At 38.7% G+C, this 19,621-nt stretch overlaps 3 protein-coding genes across 8 annotated transcripts in view; all 3 read left to right on the forward strand.

Annotated features, from left to right (window-relative positions):
• Positions 1 to 18,537, forward strand: part of LOC122827333 (rho GTPase-activating protein 20-like) — a 23,309-nt gene extending 4,772 nt beyond the window's left edge. Inside the window, exons 1-17 of one of the 5 annotated variants that reach the window (XM_044110154.1) lie at positions 2,328 to 2,375; positions 5,214 to 5,315; positions 8,049 to 8,134; positions 9,732 to 9,905; positions 9,982 to 10,131; positions 11,229 to 11,270; positions 11,359 to 11,443; positions 11,531 to 11,608; positions 11,705 to 11,771; positions 12,434 to 12,631; positions 12,712 to 12,884; positions 13,409 to 13,573; positions 13,852 to 13,964; positions 14,034 to 14,226; positions 14,474 to 14,588; positions 14,996 to 15,534; positions 16,606 to 18,537. In XM_044110154.1, the coding sequence (XP_043966089.1) occupies positions 5,244 to 5,315; positions 8,049 to 8,134; positions 9,732 to 9,905; positions 9,982 to 10,131; positions 11,229 to 11,270; positions 11,359 to 11,443; positions 11,531 to 11,608; positions 11,705 to 11,771; positions 12,434 to 12,631; positions 12,712 to 12,884; positions 13,409 to 13,573; positions 13,852 to 13,964; positions 14,034 to 14,226; positions 14,474 to 14,588; positions 14,996 to 15,534; positions 16,606 to 17,265 (2,910 nt within the window). In that variant the 5' untranslated portion in view covers positions 2,328 to 2,375; positions 5,214 to 5,243 and the 3' untranslated portion in view covers positions 17,266 to 18,537. Of the gene's footprint in view, positions 1 to 2,327; positions 2,376 to 4,980; positions 5,316 to 7,066; positions 7,153 to 8,048; positions 8,135 to 9,731; positions 9,906 to 9,981; positions 10,132 to 11,228; positions 11,271 to 11,358; positions 11,444 to 11,530; positions 11,609 to 11,704; positions 11,772 to 12,433; positions 12,632 to 12,711; positions 12,885 to 13,408; positions 13,574 to 13,851; positions 13,965 to 14,033; positions 14,227 to 14,473; positions 14,589 to 14,995; positions 15,535 to 16,605 lie in introns of those variants that run through there. The other 4 variants (XM_044110155.1, XM_044110158.1, XM_044110157.1 and 1 more) reach the window with 4 other exon arrangements.
• LOC122827331 (NLR family CARD domain-containing protein 3-like) overlaps positions 1 to 19,621 on the forward strand; it is a 400,427-nt gene that overhangs the window by 326,229 nt on the left and 54,577 nt on the right. The gene's annotated exons all lie outside the window — the stretch shown is intronic.
• The window catches only part of LOC122827329 (NLR family CARD domain-containing protein 3-like), a 138,683-nt gene that overhangs the window by 69,433 nt on the left and 49,629 nt on the right, over positions 1 to 19,621 (forward strand). The window lies entirely within an intron of this gene.

Consider the following 19,621-nt stretch of genomic DNA (forward strand, 5'->3'; position numbering starts at 1 on the left):
TAAGCTTTTGGACAGCAACATTTTTAAACTTGAATGAAAATGTTTTTCATTTAAAACAGAGTGTGTAGTCAGGCTTTGGTGCTTTTTTAAAATATTGTTTGTGTGCAGAATGTGGAGTCTGCAAGAATCTTTTAACGGTTCCTGTTGTTTATCTATATAGATTTTTAAAATAAGTGATTATTATTAACTGTAGATAAGAATAATCACTTGTAACAGGAATATGGTGTGTTGTGCTATTGTTATGGAGATTGTACAGTTGAACAATGACTAAGCGAGAGCATATTTGTATTATGAATGAAAGAAGCCACATGTACAGTCACTGAGAAGTCACAGGCTTTATTTACCTTTAGGGATTTTGTTTAATGATTGCAACATATTGAAGTTGCTGCGGGTTAGAAATCTTGCAATTAAAAGGTTTTAAAACGTTTTGTGTTTGTTACTTTCTGAACCTTTTCCATAAGAATGAGTACTGTAAAATCCTCCTTTTATTTGGTTTTTGGATTTTATTTCTCCTTATTTTTTGTTCAGAACTACAGAAAATGTTCTGTAGCTTTTTGCATCTTGTACTTGATGGTCAAGAGAAATAAAATGTTTTTTTGTCTTTATTTAAACAATAAATATCTCCATCCTTTAAATGTTTGATTAAAAAGCATCACTTCTAGTATTTTAATCTTATTTTGTGTAAGTCATTTCAAGCTTTTGGTTTCTGGAACTTCATTGACATATTTTCAGTTTTTGTTTTGTAAAATGTTTGTTCTTTTAGCATAATAAATTGGTCAAAAATTTGATGGTGACAAGTATTATGTTAACTCTAAGATGCCCGTTTTGGAGATGCCTTTCGACTGAGCTGATATTATTGCTAATCCATTTCATTTTAATTGCGACAAAGTTTTTGTTAGCAAAAGGAATTGGTGCTAGGATGGATAGCAAAATACTGCTAAAAGCTATTTCCTTTCGTTTCCTGGTTTAGTTATTTATTTTTTGGGTGGAGGGAGAACGTCAAGGAAACTTTGTGTTTAGAAAAATGGCTTAAGTTCAAACATCTTCCAAATGCTACTTCTTTCAACTAATCATAGTTTGTTGAAGATCTGCAGCATCTCAGGACATGTAAGTGTTGAACTTGCAGGAAGTAAATGCCCCTAATTTAAACCACAGTTGGGAAAGCTAGTGGATAAATGTTGAATGAGCCCTGATCTTCAAGTCGAAGTTTATTTTTATAGCGTTTATCAGTTGACAAAACTTTTGAAGGACAAAACAATTCATAACTTCATAAACTACAATTAAACATAACTAGGTAGCTTTAAAAGTAAATAAAAAAGACAAGTTTGAAATATTCAGTAGAACTGGAAGTTGAATTTTAATGAAGACAAATTATTTGTAAAGGATTAACAGTTCAGGTGAGATTTTTAACATTTTACGTATCATCACTGTGATTTGATAGATTATGTTTAATCTCCAAAAGGTAAAGCATGTTTTATACAAGCTACAAATTTAAAAGTATTTATTTTAACATTATCATGCTGTAAATAGTAACTACTTGCAATAACATGAAGTATTGCTAGTAAATCTTTTGAACTTATTGAAATATTTTCTATTTTTTCCGTTGAAATTCATGATATTAAACCTGAAAATCAGTGAAGACCCAATAATTATAAGTACTTGATGTTCTCTTACCTGCTCATCGGGATGTTGGCCGACTCTCCGCTTTGGTTTTTAGTGTATTAACATCCAGACCAGGAAGAGGATTTAGCTTTTTAATGTCTGGAACGTTTTTATTTTTTTCCATCCAGCTTAAATATATCTGAACATCTGGTGACTGGATCGCTCTTTCCTGCTCTTAAAAAAAGCTTTTTCTGTGTTTTGGGTCATTTTGTATCATTGCTTTGAATCACCTGATGATACAAATTCTGGCACTGTGTCTTTAAGAGGTTTTGCCATCAATGTATTGAACATTATAGTTTAAGCAGTCACCACTGAGTGTGATTATTGTATGGATACTTTAAACTTTTTGTTTGGCTTAGTTTAGGGTTTAAAGTATTGCTTTTTTAAATTACTGAACATATTAAAAGTTTCTGACAAAGGAAAATAAGTAATTTGGTTTTTTGGAAAAACCTTTTGGCTCTAAATTTGTCAAACCTCAGAATATTAAACATTAATTTCAGCTGAACTAGAACTTTCTGAAATATTTTTTTTTGGTGACAGGAAGTTGTTTTATTTCATGTTTTGAATGTAAAGCTGCTTTCTTTTCACTTGTTTTTGCACACATATAATAATACTCTGTTAAATTTCTGATCCATTTTTATAAAGTTGTAATTGTCCTTGTCTGTTGCAGGTTCTGTGTGCCAGATGCTACTAGTAGTGCAGCCATGAAACTGGTAAATTTTTGCTTACACACACATTTATATCTTTTAGACTGGATTTCAATCTTAATGTTGAGGGTTGTAACTTTCAGGTCTATAAACATAAAATTTAGAGGGTTAAGAAGTTTTTCCAAGGAGTTTAGTTGCACTTCTGTTGCTCCAATAATCATCAAAACCACAAAGATTTTCTAAAGGAAACGTACAAGTGTTAGAGAACGTTTGTTTTATTTTATTTATTTCAAACTGGTTTTTAAAAACCAGGAATAAAATAATTAGTTTACCACTACTTTTCTGTTTGAAAAGGAGCAGGAAGACGTGAACACTTATCCCATCCTGTGGCTTACCTCAATTTAATTTAATATATCACTAACTGAACTAACTCATAACAAGACAAGAAAATCTACGGATAATAATAATAATAACAACTGGACATCATTGTAAGATAATGGTTGTGTGGATTTTAACATTTATTAGCCTACTTCATGTCGTCTGATGGGTTCTGGTTAAAATACGTCTACAGATCTGGCAGCTAAGAAGGGATAACTTTTTACTTTTTATCCTGTAAAAAAATAAAGTGATTTTCTGTTGACCAAGTTTATCTTTAATATTAGAATGAATTTTATCTGAAACATTTAGATGCGACAGAAACAAACAAATCGGTTTGGGGAAAAATGCTTTTTTCTGAAGATGCAGGTAAGTTTTATTTTGTTACTGGTTTCATTTGACACCTGAAATCTGTCCGGACCAAGCAGGACTTTGGACATCAATGTTTTCTCTTTCTCAAAATCACTGTTACTTTAATAATTTATGAAATTAATTGTGTTGCTTCTCTGCTGAATAAAATGGATTAAAACGTTATTTATTGTACTGCTTTTTTTTTTTTATTAAATCTTTGGGTTATTTCCACAAAGGGCTAATTCATGTTAGGAAGCAGAAGCCACATGTGAAACATCACATTTCCTTCTGACCTTTAAAGAACCTCCTGGGTCAAACTGATGTGTCAAAGGAGAAGAAGAAGAAGAAGACGGAGGGATGTTTGGAGACGTGAAGGGGGACGTGTTACTTTTCTTCGCCATGCCCAAGGCCGTTCATTACCAACAGGAGGGGAGCTAATCATTGAAGTGATCCAGTTTAATGTGGGGAATGAATACTTCTCTGTTCTTCACTTTGTGGCCTCGTTCTTCTTTAGCCCACTTTCTGGCCCACTTCTGTTTATGAAAAAAGATTGGTTTATTTTGTTGTTTAACCAAAGTACAAAGAAGCTCTTTGTCTGCATTATTTTAAAACGCTTTCCGGAATATTTTAGCTATTTTAACTTTTCTGATGTTGCCTTTTTAAAGACTTGATCTAGTGGCCTATATTGTACGATTATAGCCTACTTTCTAATTAGTGCTATAGATTTCACATTTTTGTCATATTTTATCCATTCAGTTCTCTGTCCAGGGGATTTTCGGATGTCTGCACTTTTTCCGTATCAAAATCTAAATATAATTCCAGTTATTGAAGTGAGATAATCGATTATTAATATAGTAATTGACATTAAAGTGACTTACAAAATTATTCCTACTTGATTTTTTTTAAGCTTTTTGTATAAATGACCAACATGAGATATAGGAAAGATTGTAGAGTGAAATTAAAAGATAATTTCAAAGTAGAGCCATTGTAGATGTCAAAAACAAATTTAGATTTGGCTAAAAAAAAATGTCAGAAAAGAAGAAAGCCAGCACATTTCTGAGGTCCAAATTTTCCAGAAGAAACTCTGAAATTGTGAGATTAATATCTGAAAATATTCAGAGAAGGAAAAAGTTGGAAATGTTTGAGAAAAGAAATGTAATTTGAGAAATGTTCTGAAACAAAATTGCAAATGTAGGACCTTGAAGTTAGAAAAACTGCGACTAAAAGTTTAATTGAAAAATCCCAAGTTTTTTCTTTAAGTGTCTGAGATTAATCTCAAAATTTGTGAGTTTTATGTAGGTTATTCTTTTTTTTTTCTATTTTCTATAAGCGCCGTGGAATGAAAAATATTTATTCTTGTTTACTTTTTGACAGTGCCAGAGGGTCTCTACTTTGACTTGTCTTTAGGTTTGTACTTTTTCCAGACGACAGAAATTGAAACTTTAAGTTATAAGATGTTTAAATGTTTGAGAAATGTTTTTGTCCTGTTTTAAATTTCTCAACATCGTTCTCCCTAACCGGTCTATGAGCACCAAAGTCCCTGAAGTTATCCCTAATCTTTACGTTTGTATTTGTAAAAAATGTTGGAAACACGCCTAATTCTTGTTCCATGTCTATATTTTGTTTGTTTCGCGTAAAATCCAAATAAAAACATAGACGTTTATAGTGGTAAAGTGACACAGTGAGAAAGTATTGGAGCATTTTCGTTTGTAGGGCATGTTCGCGACTTTTTATCATATCGATAATATTTTTTTCATGTTTGACTGTAGATTGAAACCCTTGTTCGTAAAGATGTCCAGACCCAGTAGCTCCAACCTGATTATCGGCTATTTGAATGGGCCGGTTTAGGTAAAAATAGTGGAGACCTATTTTTTGCAGCGCGACGGCGCCGCCTCCGCGCCGTGCGTAAAGACGCATTAAGAATTGGCACAGCGGTTGTTAATCCAAACAGGGGCTGCTTGTGGTTACAGCTCAGTCTCTCACTGATGGCGTTTTGGGAGGAAGGACGTCAGCTGTGTTGCTTTTGCCTTTAACTTTATTTATAAAGTTGATCACATTCTTTCCTTACGCCGCGTTTTTTTATGCTGTTTTTGTACAGTTGGTTTCTGCTGAAATGTCTCGCGTGTTTACGACACGGAGGTTATTAATGGGATTTCTCTCCCCGCTGCGTCTCCTCAGGACAGCTGGACATTGAGGCGTTGGGACTGAATGGATAACATGTCTCCGCAGCAGCAACAGCAGGACGGCCTGAGCCGCGCCGGACAGCAGGACAACAAACGGGTGAGATTTCCCCCCGTTTTTCCATCCTGGGGAGTTTAAAGCTGAAATGTTGTTTGATATTGTTGTTGTGGCGCTACTTGCCTTCCACTCCACATGAATGAGTTGTACCTGTGTTGGGACAGAGGGTAGGTTAGAGTTCAGGACTTTCACTATAGTGACACCGGGATCTACTATTAATTGCGTTAGGGTCGAACTGGTGGGTAATTTGGAGGTGTCAGGGTATTTGTACTTCCTCAATCTGGGTCTGACTGTTCAAGAGTTTCACATTTTCTCACCACAAACTTTAATCTATTATATCGTGAACAAAAAATATACAACGGACCTCCATTAGAGATCACAACTGGAATATAAATAAAATCCGAACCCTCTAAAAATGTTTATAACTGCCAATTCATTAGTTCAAACACCAAATATATGGTAATTTTCCTTATTAAGCTTCTTAGCATTAGAAGCTAACATTCAGTCTTCCTTACAGAGCTTAGCATTTATCGTATCGTTTATTTATCACGATTAATTTCTTATGATGGTAATAAATTTGATTTATTGTTGTTATAATAAATTATTAAATGATATTTAAAACCCAAAAAACTCCCTATGTGGGGATTATTTTGCTTTTTTGTCACTGTATGTTCAATGAAAGCATCAATAATTGGGAAAATAGTATAAAATCCAGTTACAATATACAATTTAATAATGTAAAAACTTTATAGGTTTGAGCTGTAATGAGAAAACCATAAGAAATTCAGAATTTAGAGACTACCCCAATTTATGTATTGTAACTATTTGAATTATTATATAAGTTTAATTCAGTTTTATTTAAATGTTAAATACAGTTTTGAGGCAATTTGCTGAAAAATAGGCTCAGTTTAGATCTATTTATTTAAGATCCAGTTCTGACCAATCAGAATCAGTGTCAGAGCTACTTACTTACAGTTCAATCAGAACTTATTGATACATTTTAATAAAGTTTAAAGCTTTAAATCCTCGCCTGTTAGCTTCGAGCCTTTTTGGTTTTACTTCCATGAGCGGCGTGATGTTTGGATAACAAACACGTTTCCTCTGAGAACTACTGCACCTTTTCCATTTTTCAGAGCATCAGGATATTTGAACTACATATAATAAATAAAGGCTTCCTATTGGACTCTATCCTGGTTGCTAAAAAGACAATTTTTGGCTTCACTTGTGTTTAAATGAGGAACCATTTCAGCATATTTTTATTGAAAACATTTAAAAAATGTAAATAATTTTTAGAGGTTTAACTAAGCCAGGTAGACGGATTGATTTCCAGTTCCCACAGCATCACAGATCCTCTACTGTACCTTAGCTGCTTTTAAACATACTCATCCTTCGTTTCACCTAAGCCAACCTGGAGTGTTTTCTGTTTAAAAAAAACTGATCTAGAATCAGTTAATGTTTCTGTAGCGGAGCAACATCTACATACTGGGATATTTTGGGTTGTATTTAGTTGTGAAAGCGAACATTGTGATGCCGTGGCTGGAACATTAGGAATGTTTCACCTCTCTGCGACCGAGTGAAACGACAGAAACGTGTGGATGTGACTGTCAGTTCAGACGATTTAGAGTTTACCCTGTATTTTCTCAGCTGATGGACTTGTTAACTCTAGAGCCATTTTTTAGCTTGGAGCTCAAAAACAGTCTTAACTCCACGTTTCCACGGAGACGTTTACATTTGTGAGCGAACAAATCTGCAAACACGTCCATTCGCCTCGTTTTACTTCTGCTTATTGAATGCAAACTTGCAGAACTGACTGCATATTTGCAGGGTAGTTAATTTTTTTCTCCTCTAAGACAATCAAAAATGTCACTCCTATGGTAAGGTATGTATTCATCTTTGTGTTTTATTTGGATTTTACATGTTAGGCCAACCAAAGTGTTTTACGGCTGCAGAGTGTAAGAAAAAAATGTAATCATGGTTTATGAAAAGTGGGGCAAGTATTAGTTTTAACCATTCACATTGTGTTTATTTGTGACATAAAAACTTTCCAAGGCGCCGTGCATCAGTTCTGCATCAGGCGATCACCAGTAAGTGGGTTAATCTGATGTACAATGAAAGAAACTACGGTTACGTAACGGCTGTTTGTTCCCCCTGCATTAGCTTCCCAAAGCCTTTCACAATTAGATTAAATGAAACTTATTGATCCCTGTAAGGACACAAAGATAATAGGATACCAGTATGGATGCCAGCCGCAGCTGCTGGGCTTCAATTTGGAAATATGTGAAAGTTTAGTCCGATCACCGGATGTTTTGTTTTGGTTTTTAATTTGATGCTGCTGCTGTGTGAGAATTGACATTAAATATTAATGCATTATATGAGAAAAACCCCAAAACAATTTCACAAGTAATTTTATCTCAAAGCGTTTAACTAAACAGATAAAATTTTTGTTCTACTATGTGAAACCAGACCAGGTTCAATTTGAATGGAATCAATTCCATCCTTGTCGGTACGATGCAGTCGTGTCGTATTTACATCCTGTTGTCTAATGCTAAACAAAAATGTCTTTTAAGGAACCCCAGCTGAGTTGTTGTCGTAGCGACAGCAACTATTCCTGGGGCGACAGTGGAGAGAAACAACAGAGTTGTTGGGAGGAGTAGCTCTAGGAGAAACAGCCAAATATTGGGGCTGGCAAACCTTCAATGGGAAGAAAAAAGCCAATATTTCTATCAACATGCATTTATTCTTCTCTGTTTGACTCCTGTGTTTGTTTGTTTTTAGCGGACGAAGTTTCAGGATTACCGGCGTCAGTCCGCCCCGTCGCTGGTCATCACCAAGGCTCTCACCAGGTCCAAAACGTTGTCCAGGTACCCTCAAAGTTACGATTTGGTTCACTTAGGCTATGTTAGGGTTAGGGTTACAACAAAAATAAGTCAATAAATTATTTTCAGTGATAACTAGATGGAGATATATCCACTGTCGGGGTTTCAAAGTGTTTTTAAAGCAGGGTCTAGCTACAAACCAAGCCCTGTATAAAACTCGCCTCCCTGTTCTTTGATGATGGTCTGACTAGCTAAGCGCTAATTCGGGATGTCCTACAGCTGTTAATAAAGAAGTATATGACTTTACGTCATTTTGTTGATTAAATGAAAGCATGAGGTAATGCCAGTGTCTGACGGATATAGCCGTCACTTTGTGCTACAAGTATGACGTTCTGACGGCGTATGCTGATCTGACTGAACGGCAAACGAATTGACAGTGTCGCTCATGGAGAGTAGCAGTACAGAGTCGGGTCATATTTGTAACTTATTTGGAGGAAGAAATTGCTTTCCTCTAGTTAAGGCCGCCTACAGATGTGAATTGATGTAATACGCCTTCGCTCTGCTCTGATTAACACACACACACACGTGCAGAGTTTGAAATGACTCACACTTATGAGTAAAGTGTTTAGATCCAGTCTAATTGGTAATCCTGCTGTTGACAAGCTTATCCAAGGATCAGGCGCCTATTAATAGAGACCAGCTTTGGACATACAGAGTGTGAAAGTGAAGAATAAGTAACCTAATTAAAATGCTCCTGCAGGAGGAGGGACACACTGCTGAACTAACCAATCAGAGACTAATTAGGTTTAGAAATCTTCAATGAAACTCGGATTATATTCTAATTTATTATATGAATGAGTTATTCATTACTTATTCTTACTTTCATCCAAAATGCTGCACTAGACAATTCAGTTTATAGGTTAGGTTAGCAAACTGTGTTAGAACAAATAAAACCAAAGTAGATGGTTACCCATAATGCACTGCAGCAAACCTTATATTACAACATCTTGGCAAGTGTGAAGCACTAAAATACTGATAAGCCAAGTATTTTAGACTGTAATTCATCACTGTTGATTAATCATAGGGTGTACTTAGTTTTGATTTTACCTTCGTAGATTTGATTCAGATTCAAATAATTTAAGAGCCTATGAAAGGCCAGACGAAGGTTATTTTCTGTCATCAGATCAGAGTCGGTGGCTGCAGTATTGATTTTAAAGAGCTGATCAGAGGAGGGATTTATATGAGAACTGAAGTAGGGATGCAGTAACTTATCGGCGCCAATTTTCTTCATTTTGGGAGATTATCAGCTGATACTTACACGTGAAGATAAGACTCTTTCAAGATTTTTGAAATCAACCACCTTCCTCTTTTGCTCTCCACTGAGAGAGGTTTGACCTCTAACCCCGCCCACCAGGTCACGTCTGCACGTTGGCAGTTAGCAATATTCACCCCACTGTTTACAACTCAGTCTCTGTCTTGCTATATTTAGCAACATTTCAAACTAAAAAAATGGTTTTGGGAAAAATCAGAATCGGCAGGTCAGGTTAAAGATCGGTGATTGGTGAACGGTTCACCTCTAGCAGGCAGAACTCCACAGTTCTCCACAGTTCATGACGGGACTTCCTGTTTGTTCTCATTCCAGAGAGAGCGTCTCGTTCCCCACGTGTCCAGAAACCTGTCCGCTGGTCCGGTCCTTCCTGACCGGCTCTGACAGGTTCTTCCTCCTCTACGGACACGCCCAGTTGAAGACGGGCATGCAGACCCAGGACCGGCACCTCTTCCTCTTCAGCGACCTTCTGGTAATCGCCAAAGCCAAGTAAGCACCAGTAGCTAGTGTGTCTTTTCGTGTGTTTTGTGGCATCGATCAGCATGTGTGACATCCGCGTCTCCAGGTCGGCCAACAACTTCAAGCAGAAAGTCCAGGTGCGCGTGTGTGAGACGTGGACGGCAGGCTGTACGGACGAGGTGTGTGAGGGAAGCACGAACCCGGAGCGGAGCTTCGTCATGGGCTGGCCCACCTGGAACTGCGTGGCTCTGTTTAGGTAACACACATTTACAGCGAAAACCAAAAATCCAAATGTTTATGGTGTCAACGCGCATCCCGTAGACGAAGACAAACAGAGGAGCTAATCAGAAAGTGGGTCTGAGCTGCACGCGCCGTGTTTACGTTGCAACAGATGAGATATGCTGGCGATGCTGCAAAGTGCACCTTAGATGTCAAAGAAACGCAGAGCAGACAGGATGAAGAATGAACACAGCAGCCTATAAAACTACAAGTAACCCAGCTGGGAAGGAGAACCGCCTGTTGAACCGGACCGCTGTCCATAAAGTTCCCGTTAGGGATGCAAACGCCTCAAAACCAGCCGTGCTTGTGGCGTCATGTTTCTGTTCTTTATGTCACAATTTTTCTTCCGTAGATGAGGCCCTAATCTTCAACTAGTGAAGAGGATTAGAGCCAAAATTGGGGCTTTTTTTCCTTAGAATTTTAATGTGATCTCAATTTATGTCAAAGTTCAAATAAATGTTTAATTATGTGTCAATTATGCTGCACTTGATCCAGACTGTCCCAAAAAGTTTTGGTAGTTTTGAGTTTTAAGACTAGGTTTATTTGATGATGTTTAAACAATTTTACTTCTAAGAAAAAACTCTGAATTGTGGCCCAAACTGTCTTCTGTAGGACGGGAGACAGAATCACAATAAAAAGTGTTAAATTGATGGAAAAAGAGAAAAGTTTTAGATTTATTAAATACAATGACAGACGGTACTTCTGTATTTCTGTTTGTGGAGAATTAAATATTTCACGTTTTATTCTTTTCATCTGTTATTCTGCTATTCAAAAACTGAAGAAATTCCTGTTTTGTTAGATTTTATAAATATGAGAAAAATCAAAATTTTCTGTTTATTAAACTGACAAATTTTTTAAAATTCAGCATATTATGAAAAATTCAACCTTTGATGTTTTTTTGTCTTTTATCTTTGTGATAAAAGATAAAATCCAGTTAATGGACGACTAACATTCCTAGTTAATGTGGTTCTTAATTATCACCTGAAAGTCACGTTTATTTTGAGTTCTTCATAATTTTCAACAGTTTGTAACATTTGTGTTTAAGCTGTTGACGCTCTTCATACTTTCTTGTAGCTCAGCTGAACAAAAGGAGAAATGGCTTTCCGTCCTCAAGAGGTGAAACACTTTTACTGAGCATTGATTGATCTTTTATATATCCGCAGATATGATCAGGTTTCAATCTATTAGTTTTTTGTCTCTGCAGTCGGATAAAAGAAGAGAAGGAGAAGGAGGAGCCGAAGACGATTCCTCTGAGAGTTTACGGGAAGGGGCTGAACACTTTTGCCGTCGTGAGTTTGACTCCGAGAACGTAACGCCTCAACCATCCTCTGTCTCAGTACGCTGATCCTCTCCTGACCTCTGACCCCTCTGATCAGACCAAGACACTTCCTGTCAGCAACTGGGACTCGGCCAATGAGGTGATCCGCCTCGCCCTGCAACAGTTTGGCATCATAGTGAGTAAAGTTGGAGATGCGGGTCAGTCCAAACATTCTGCATTTTTTTGTTGTTGTTGGACCTCAAACCTGTTACCGTTTATGTGTCGTTGTCAGGGAAACGTCAAAGACTTCCAGCTGTGGGTCGTCTCCAAGAGGGACAACACACCTTACCCTCTGATTGGTGAGCTGCACACTCATTCAGCTCCTTTATTCTGAGACAGATTTCAGGTTTCAGTAACTCCAATACAAATCATTTCAAAGCCTCCATGAAACAAAACAGAAAATTATACATTTTATAGAGCTGTAGAGCTAAATTAAGCCAACGGTGGAAACGAATGTCGTCCAGATAACTGCTGATAATTTACATTTGGCAGTTATGAATGCAAAATGCTGGCTAGCTCGCTAGCTAAGGCTATATTAGCAGATAGCAGCAGAATGTAATGAAGTCTACGTGCGACTCAAACTGTTTCCTGACAGAAAAGTCAAACAGGATTAAAGAAAATTAAAGTACTGTGATTACATATTTAAGGCTAAGTCACAAATCAGTTACACTGCAAAAACAAAATCTAAAAAAAGTATTTTGTGTAGTTTTTAGTGTAAATTTCTTAGTACATTTGAAATAAGACAAAACTAATGTATAGATAAGCTTTGAGCAAGACATGAGTTTGTTTTAAGTTAATAATTCCTTAAACTTGATGATAAAGTGAGAGTAATTTTTCATCAATACTATAAGCTCCTATATCTTGGTGAAAAGTTACTTGTTTTTTTGTCTTATTTCAAGTGTTCTAAGAAATTTGCACTAGGTTTGGTAAGATTCAGTTTTTCGTCTCCTCTTCGTTTCAGGTCATGAGTTTCCCTTCAGCATCCAGATGAGTCACGTGAAAAGCTCAGCGGTTCAGGAAGGAGGCGGCCGGGACGCCGCGGCGCCCCCTGCTGACCGACAGATGGCCATGCAGGTGGAGCAGATGCAGGTGTACAAGCAGTGTCAGTTCATCCTGAAGCCCCGCCCTGCAGAACCCCCTCAGCACCACCCGCTCACAGGTACGCCGTGTTTCTCCGCTTCCTGCCGGCGTTTTGTAGAAACGAGAACAACGTTGAGATTTCTCTCTGGGACGTTTCAGATTTCTCCCAGAAGCCGTTCAAAAGGCGGCGTTCGCTGGTGGGTTTGGCCTTCTGGAGAGGATCAGCGTCTCACCTGAACGAGCCGGCGGCGGCCGGAGACGCTCCGGGCCGCCTGTTCGGCCGGCCGCTCAGCTCCGTCTGCGTGGACGGCTCTCTGCCCAAGCCGATCATGGTGAGCGGAGGCCAACATACACACAAGGTGGAAAACTCCTCCTAAAGTCCAACACTGAAGAATGTTTAGACATCCAACCTTTAAGTTTGGATAATTTTATTCATTAATAGGACCAGAGTTGTTTCACACATTCATCATATTGAGTAGAGGGTAATTGGAGGCTTTTTCCTCTTCAATTCACCCAGAATTATTATATTTAGTGAAACATTTCTGTGTATTTTGTTATAAAATATACAATCCATCTTGTAAAGTAACGTTTTGCTTTATTTTTCACATTGAACAATGCCAGACGTCTCTTCTCATATTCATTCTGGTGCTGGTCATAAAATTAAAACCCTAAATATAACCTACAGAACTAGACTGAGGCCATTTAAAAGTGTTTGCTAATGAATTAGTTAATTAGATTATTACATTTCTAAAATGTATATTTTCATTCAACATCATAGTGAATATTTTTATTTAATTTGAAATATTTGATGTTGCAAATCACAATAATCAAAGTTGTGGCTGTTTTTCCCCATCAGGACATGCTGGTGTTCTTGTACCATGAGGGCTGCTGGACCCGTGGAATATTCCGCAGGTCAGCCGGGGCGCGGGCCGTCAGAGAGCTCCGGGAATCTCTGGATGGCGGAAACTCTGAGCTTCCTCTCACCAAGGAGCACGTCTTCATCATCGCCGGAGTCTTCAAGGTACAGAAATACTCACAACTCCTTCACTTATAACAGCAAACTTGAATTTGTTAGATAGAAATGATAGGAGGTAGTTCTGGGTTGTGTCTCAAGCTTTGGTAAGCTAGCTGTAGCACAGCGCTTTGTGCTGGTGTCAAGGGAAACAAATGGTTGTTTACATGCAGTACCTTGTGGACCACTAGGGGGCGCCTGTGGACCAAAGTTAGAGAAATACTGATTTTATGAGTGTATGAGAGTCTAAACTAGTTCTAATTTCTGAGTAATATTTTGTTTTTCAGGATTTCCTGCGCAGAATCCCAGGCAGCTTATTGGGCTGTGAAGTCTATGAGGAATGGATGGATGTGTTGGAGGAAGAGGATGATGAGGAAGAGCAGGTCCAAGACCTAAAGAGGTAACTGCTCCTCTGTGTTTGAACTGAGACTCAAACTCAGAGTGTGACGGTTTCATCCGTTCTCTGCAGGATGATCGGTCGGCTGGCTAAGGAGAACGCGCAGCTGCTGCGCCACCTGCTGGTCGTGCTGCACGCCGTCCAGGCCAACGCTGAGGAGAACCAGATGACGTCCTTCAATCTGTCCGTGTGCATCGCCCCCAGTTTGCTGTGGCCTCCAGGAGCGCCCTGCAGTCCGGAGGTGGAGGGACGAGGAGCTAAAAAGGTGAGATCTGGATTTTACATGAGAATTTGGACTAACGATGCAGCTAGTTTGGCTTGTGGAGCTGCAGTCTGGAGGAACTTTGGGTTTTCACAAGCAGAGCATTTAAAGCTTCTAAACCACAGCAGGCTTTCAAAGATTTAGACGTTTGACTTTTTCAAATGTAGGTTAATCCTCTTAAAAATGACAGAAATGCCTTTCATTCATTGTTGGTTTCAAAGTTTTTATTTTCTCTCTTCTTGTGCTGCAGGTGTGTGAGCTGGTCAGGTTCATGATCGATCACTGTGAGCAGATCCTGGGGGAGGAGCCGTCCGCCATGTTTGGGGGGTTGCCAAGGAGACGCAGCAGCGAGGAGGGCGCTTTAGGTAAAAACATTTTAAGTTGACAGTGACGTAAGCTGGAAGTGTGATTCATCCAGTTGGCTTAAAACTGGATCGCTGAATAGAAAACAATCCCAGAACAATTTATATGATCAGAGTAAGCAAAGTGTTGAGGTGAAGTTTATTACTGGTTAGATTCTTTTGAACGACATCCAAACTCTCAGCAGGTATAACTGAACTTCCTATCATCATGTAAGTAGTTCTGGTAGTTTCAGCATTTTGTTTTTGAGTGACTCGATTTTAAACCCATTACTGATTTTAAAGATTATCGTTTGGTAAACTATCTGTAGCGTCACACTTTGAGCTAAAGCATCTACTGATATCTACAATATCTAACTGTAGATATCTAGAAGTAGAAATCCAACCATACTCTCACTCTCTCGTGTTTGCAGAGTCCTGGGTTTACCCTCTGACCGATTCGTCCTACGACAGTTTGGAGAACGAGTTGGACGACAGCAGCGGAGGTTCTCCGGGTTTCTGCAGACGGCCTCTTCGACCAAGCAGCCTTGACTCCATCTTGACGTTCAGCGACTACGACCAGGACCCAGAAGCCCCGGCTGCTGAGACGTCGTCGCCCTCCCCGGAAGCTCAGCGTTCCCAGGGGCGGCGCCGCTCTGAGCCAGCTATAGCGTACGCTGCCAGGTTCTGTCCCTACATATCTGCTGGTGAGGAGGAAGAGGAGAAGCTGGGTGAAAGGTCAAGCAGCGGTGGCGACATTACGGGTGTAGTCAGTTTGTTCACTCTATCGTCTCCGGATCCCACTAACTCAAACCTGGCCAAACCCACGGATCCACAGACTGTGTCCTCCAAAGAGGCTCTCCACAAGGGGGCGCTGAAAGGCTGCATGGGCCTCCACCCCAACTCCTGGCTGAAGAAGGACAGGAGGCTTTCGCTGACTCAGCAAGAGAGTTTGGAGGAGGAGAGGCGGGCGGTGAGGAGAAACTGAGCATCAATGCTGCTTTTCCAACAAAACACCTGAAACTCATGATGTGTTTCAGGTGGAGTTACGGATATTTGAGTGAATCATCAGAGTGTTGTAAATATGTGGGACGGCTGGGGAAACCTCACAGCCGTCCCACATATTAGCAACACTCTGATGATTCACTCAAGTATCAGTAACTCCACCTGAAACACATCATGAGATTCACATGTGTTGATTCAAAGGAAACAAGCCTGACAACTAGATAAAACTGTCCTAATAAATTCACTCTTCATTTACTAAACCTGACTGTTTGATTCAGAAACACACAAGAGAACATGCCAGATGTTTGTTAAGCATAATCAGAAAATACTACAAAAACATACCTATTGTCTAAACTCACACATAAACCAATAATGAAAACATCTTGAGGTTACGCAACAACCACTTGTGACTCAAAACATAAACATGGAGAAAAGCAGATTAGCGCAAAAACACTAAATCCTAATAAAGGATTTAGATTTTACTTTCAAATGTCACATTTCTTATTAAACAAACTGGTTCCACAGGTAAAACTGAAAAGTTTCCTTCAATTCAAACATTAATTATCCAACAATCTTTAATCATCTATCTAAAGACAACAGTGCTACCAACTGAACCACTCTGAATAATTCAGTTTTCTCTCAAGAGTTGTGAAAAGTTGGAAATAAAAACACTTTGAATTTGTGTCAACCCTCTTACTAATCAAGATACTCAACCCACCAAAGAAAATACAAACTCTTCCATTAAAATTTAACTGAAAACCACCACAAAGCAACCATAACGCTGCACAAAGCCACATCTACATTCACCACATTTTGCTAACTATAAACCCTACAAATGACATGTTCTCTTGTCTTACCTGTTTTGAATAATGGCTAAGAGAAACTGCCCTCTGTCTCATTTTTACACCTGAGAAAGACAAAAAAACATTAATTACTATTTCAGTTGAATAATTACTCTCCTTTGCTATGAAAAATAAAAGATACTTTTACTTGAAACACCTTGAAAGCTTGTGAATGATTAACCTTCATCTGCCTACAGGGTGGAGCCACTAAACCAACCTGCAGCAGCCAAGCTAAACCCAAATCGTCCCGCCGAGGCTCAAAGGACGCAGGAGACAAAGGGAACATCCAAAACCCGCAGCAGGACTCGCCCTCCAGCCCGTCCCTGCTCCACCGGACCGCAGGCGGCCTTCGCTTTCCCAAACCCGCCAGGCCGCCAGAATCTTCCCTGACGGTTCAGATGGGCAACATGCTCAGCAACCCTGGAGGCAACGTCAACGTAAAGAGGAGCGAAGCACCGTTCTTCTACAAGCCCGGGAGACCCGCTCTATCCCTGTTCAGACAACCCAAAACTCCAACAGTTGAGGACTGCAGCAGCCGGCTGACTCGGCGCCGAGGCTCAGAACCAGAGCAGCAGATCGCCGATCAGGCCTCCGCCTTGACCCGCACCAGGCTGCCCAGTGACCCGGGTCTGAAGCCGTCCCATGCTGATCAGCACCCCCGTTTCTGCCTCTCGCCCTGCACCACCAAGGCAGTGAGGGACTACTTCTCCTCCCACCCGCTCAGCAATCCCCAGAGCAGCCAGGAGGTGGCGCTGGGCCTGGCAGAGAGCCAACAGGAGTGGCTGAAGAGACGCAGCGACGCCACGGCGGAGCCCGATCTGGAGCAGCTTCTGTTTGCTGAAGAGTCTTACGTTTGAAATTCAGTAACAGCGTCTACCGTATATTATTCATTTAAAAAATGAAAATACCTTTTTAGAAGTAGTCAAATCATCTTCTGCTAACAAGACAGACAAGTTTCAGTTCTTAGTTTCGGTTGCTTGGTGCCTTTGAGTTGAATGTTGTGATATCAGTGGGTAGTTTTCCATCTTTATAGATGTTGCCAAAAATACCTGCTGTTGCCTTCCTTTATCAATAACTAAACTTATAATTGGATTTAAACGTAGGTTTACACACAGACTGATAATTTCAGCAGCAAGGTTTCATTTTCTGCCAAATAACCATAAACTAGAAATATTTTAGTCGTTCTCTCATTTAGAAACATTTACACTGAGTGGTTTTAAAGTTAAAAATGAATATTTCTACATGAGGGCAACATTATTAAATACTTTTGCTGTGGATGCATGTCCAGTTCATGACAGCCATTTTTCTTTACAACATAAGAGCTGATCAATATATCAGAAAATTATTGGTTATCACAAAATCACTGAACACACTGTGATTATCATGAAATGCAGTAAATATAGATAATTATTGAAGGCGTTCTGTACCTGTAGTTTATTTAGTGACTCTGTTTAATACATAATAAATGTTTTAGAGTGTATGGTGGTAGTGAGGTTAATCCTTGATGTGAAGGTTGTGGGTTTGATTCCCGTCTCAGACCATTTGCTTCATATCTTCCTCTATTCTCTCCATCCTCATACATGTTAAATATCAACCATTAGAGCTCAAAATGTCTTCATATTAATGTTTTTTTACAGTTCACCCTCAGTAACACAGATGAATAAAACAATTTATTTATATTGAATCAGACATTTGGGTCAACTTTGTGGTCTTTGGTACCGATTCTAAACTCTGATCTTTTTCTGTAAATTCACCAATAAATCCAGATGTTTTCAGATGTTAAAATGTGAAGATTAATATTAAACTGCAGAGATTATTATTTTAATAATCTATTTGATTTTCAACGCCTTGAACAAATCAGATCAGATGGAGGAAAAAAAATCAACTTTCAGCTTCATTTTATCTTCTTTCCAGACAAACCAGACGGGCTGAACAGAACAGAACCTGATTTTAATGCTTTTGGTGACAAAGGAACCCAGAAACAGGCGAGACGAGCAAAATCAGATGAAAATCAGAACCAAGACCACCTGAATAAAACAGGAACTGGGCTCAATAAAAATGGACTGTAACTAAAGACTACAACTGTAAACAGTAAATAAAGAAAAAAAAACTGACAAAGTGAACAGAACCAAAGTTTTTCTTCATATTTGTAGCTTTTTGAGACTTTGATTCTCAAATTTACCGACAGTTAATATTTCTGGGAGTTTTACAGAATAAAATGTAATGTTTGCTCAGCTAAATTTCCATCTAGAGTAATAGAAAATATTACTTTCTAAATAGCTGTTGTTCACTTTGTGCCTAAGTTATTTTAATAATGTTTCTCCATCTCTAATAACATATAAGTATTAACTATATAGATTATTACTGACATGATTAAGTTAGAATAGCTGATGTCATTAGAAACTATTTAGTGAAAAGTTTAAAGTTTATCAATTACATGATGGTTAATTGAGTTCTTACTGCCCTCTGGTGGTGAACTATCATAACTACAGACATTCTTCCTGTAAATTGTTCAACCGGATGTTTATCTTTGTTTTAATTTTCACTATTATAAAGTCAAACCAAGTCAGTTTACTTTACTGTCGTTACATAAGAGTCACAGCAGGATTTTATTCAATCTGATCAGAAAAACACCCTGTAAGAGTTTAACACATCAGCTACATTTTATAATTTAAAACAATTTTTATTACATATTAAACTCCAAACAGTGAATTAAAATATCTCAGGATAATATATGAGTCAGTAAACTGTCAATATGGGTCAGGAAGACTGTTGGTATTTCTATAAACTCCATATTAAGTGGATATTAAATGTAAATAATGCAGCGTTATTAGAACTGTAGTTCCCACTATGGCCACAAGATTGTATTTACATACTGAGTCCACTAGGCGGCAGGCGTCTAAGTAATCAGTTAGCTAGTATCCCGCTCCTGATAGGCTGGTGAAGCACTTGTTGCTCTCTTCGTGCTTTTGCTGTTTTATTTCTTAAATCTTCTTTCTACTTTAACATGAGATCAATGTTTTATCTGTCAGTGAACTAGAAGCAGCTCCACAGAGTTGAAAACACCCCGCAGAGACTTTGATCGGAGCTAGCGATGCTAACAGACTCCAGCAGTAGCTTGTTTTACACACAAACTGATTATCAACAGGTGCAGATTTAAACTCTGATGCTGAACAGCAGCGACTGTCCTTCAGTTCACTGACAATCGCTCAT

This window comes from Gambusia affinis, linkage group LG24 (genome assembly GCF_019740435.1).
Source record: "Gambusia affinis linkage group LG24, SWU_Gaff_1.0, whole genome shotgun sequence".
Lineage (NCBI taxonomy): Eukaryota > Metazoa > Chordata > Actinopteri > Cyprinodontiformes > Poeciliidae > Gambusia > Gambusia affinis.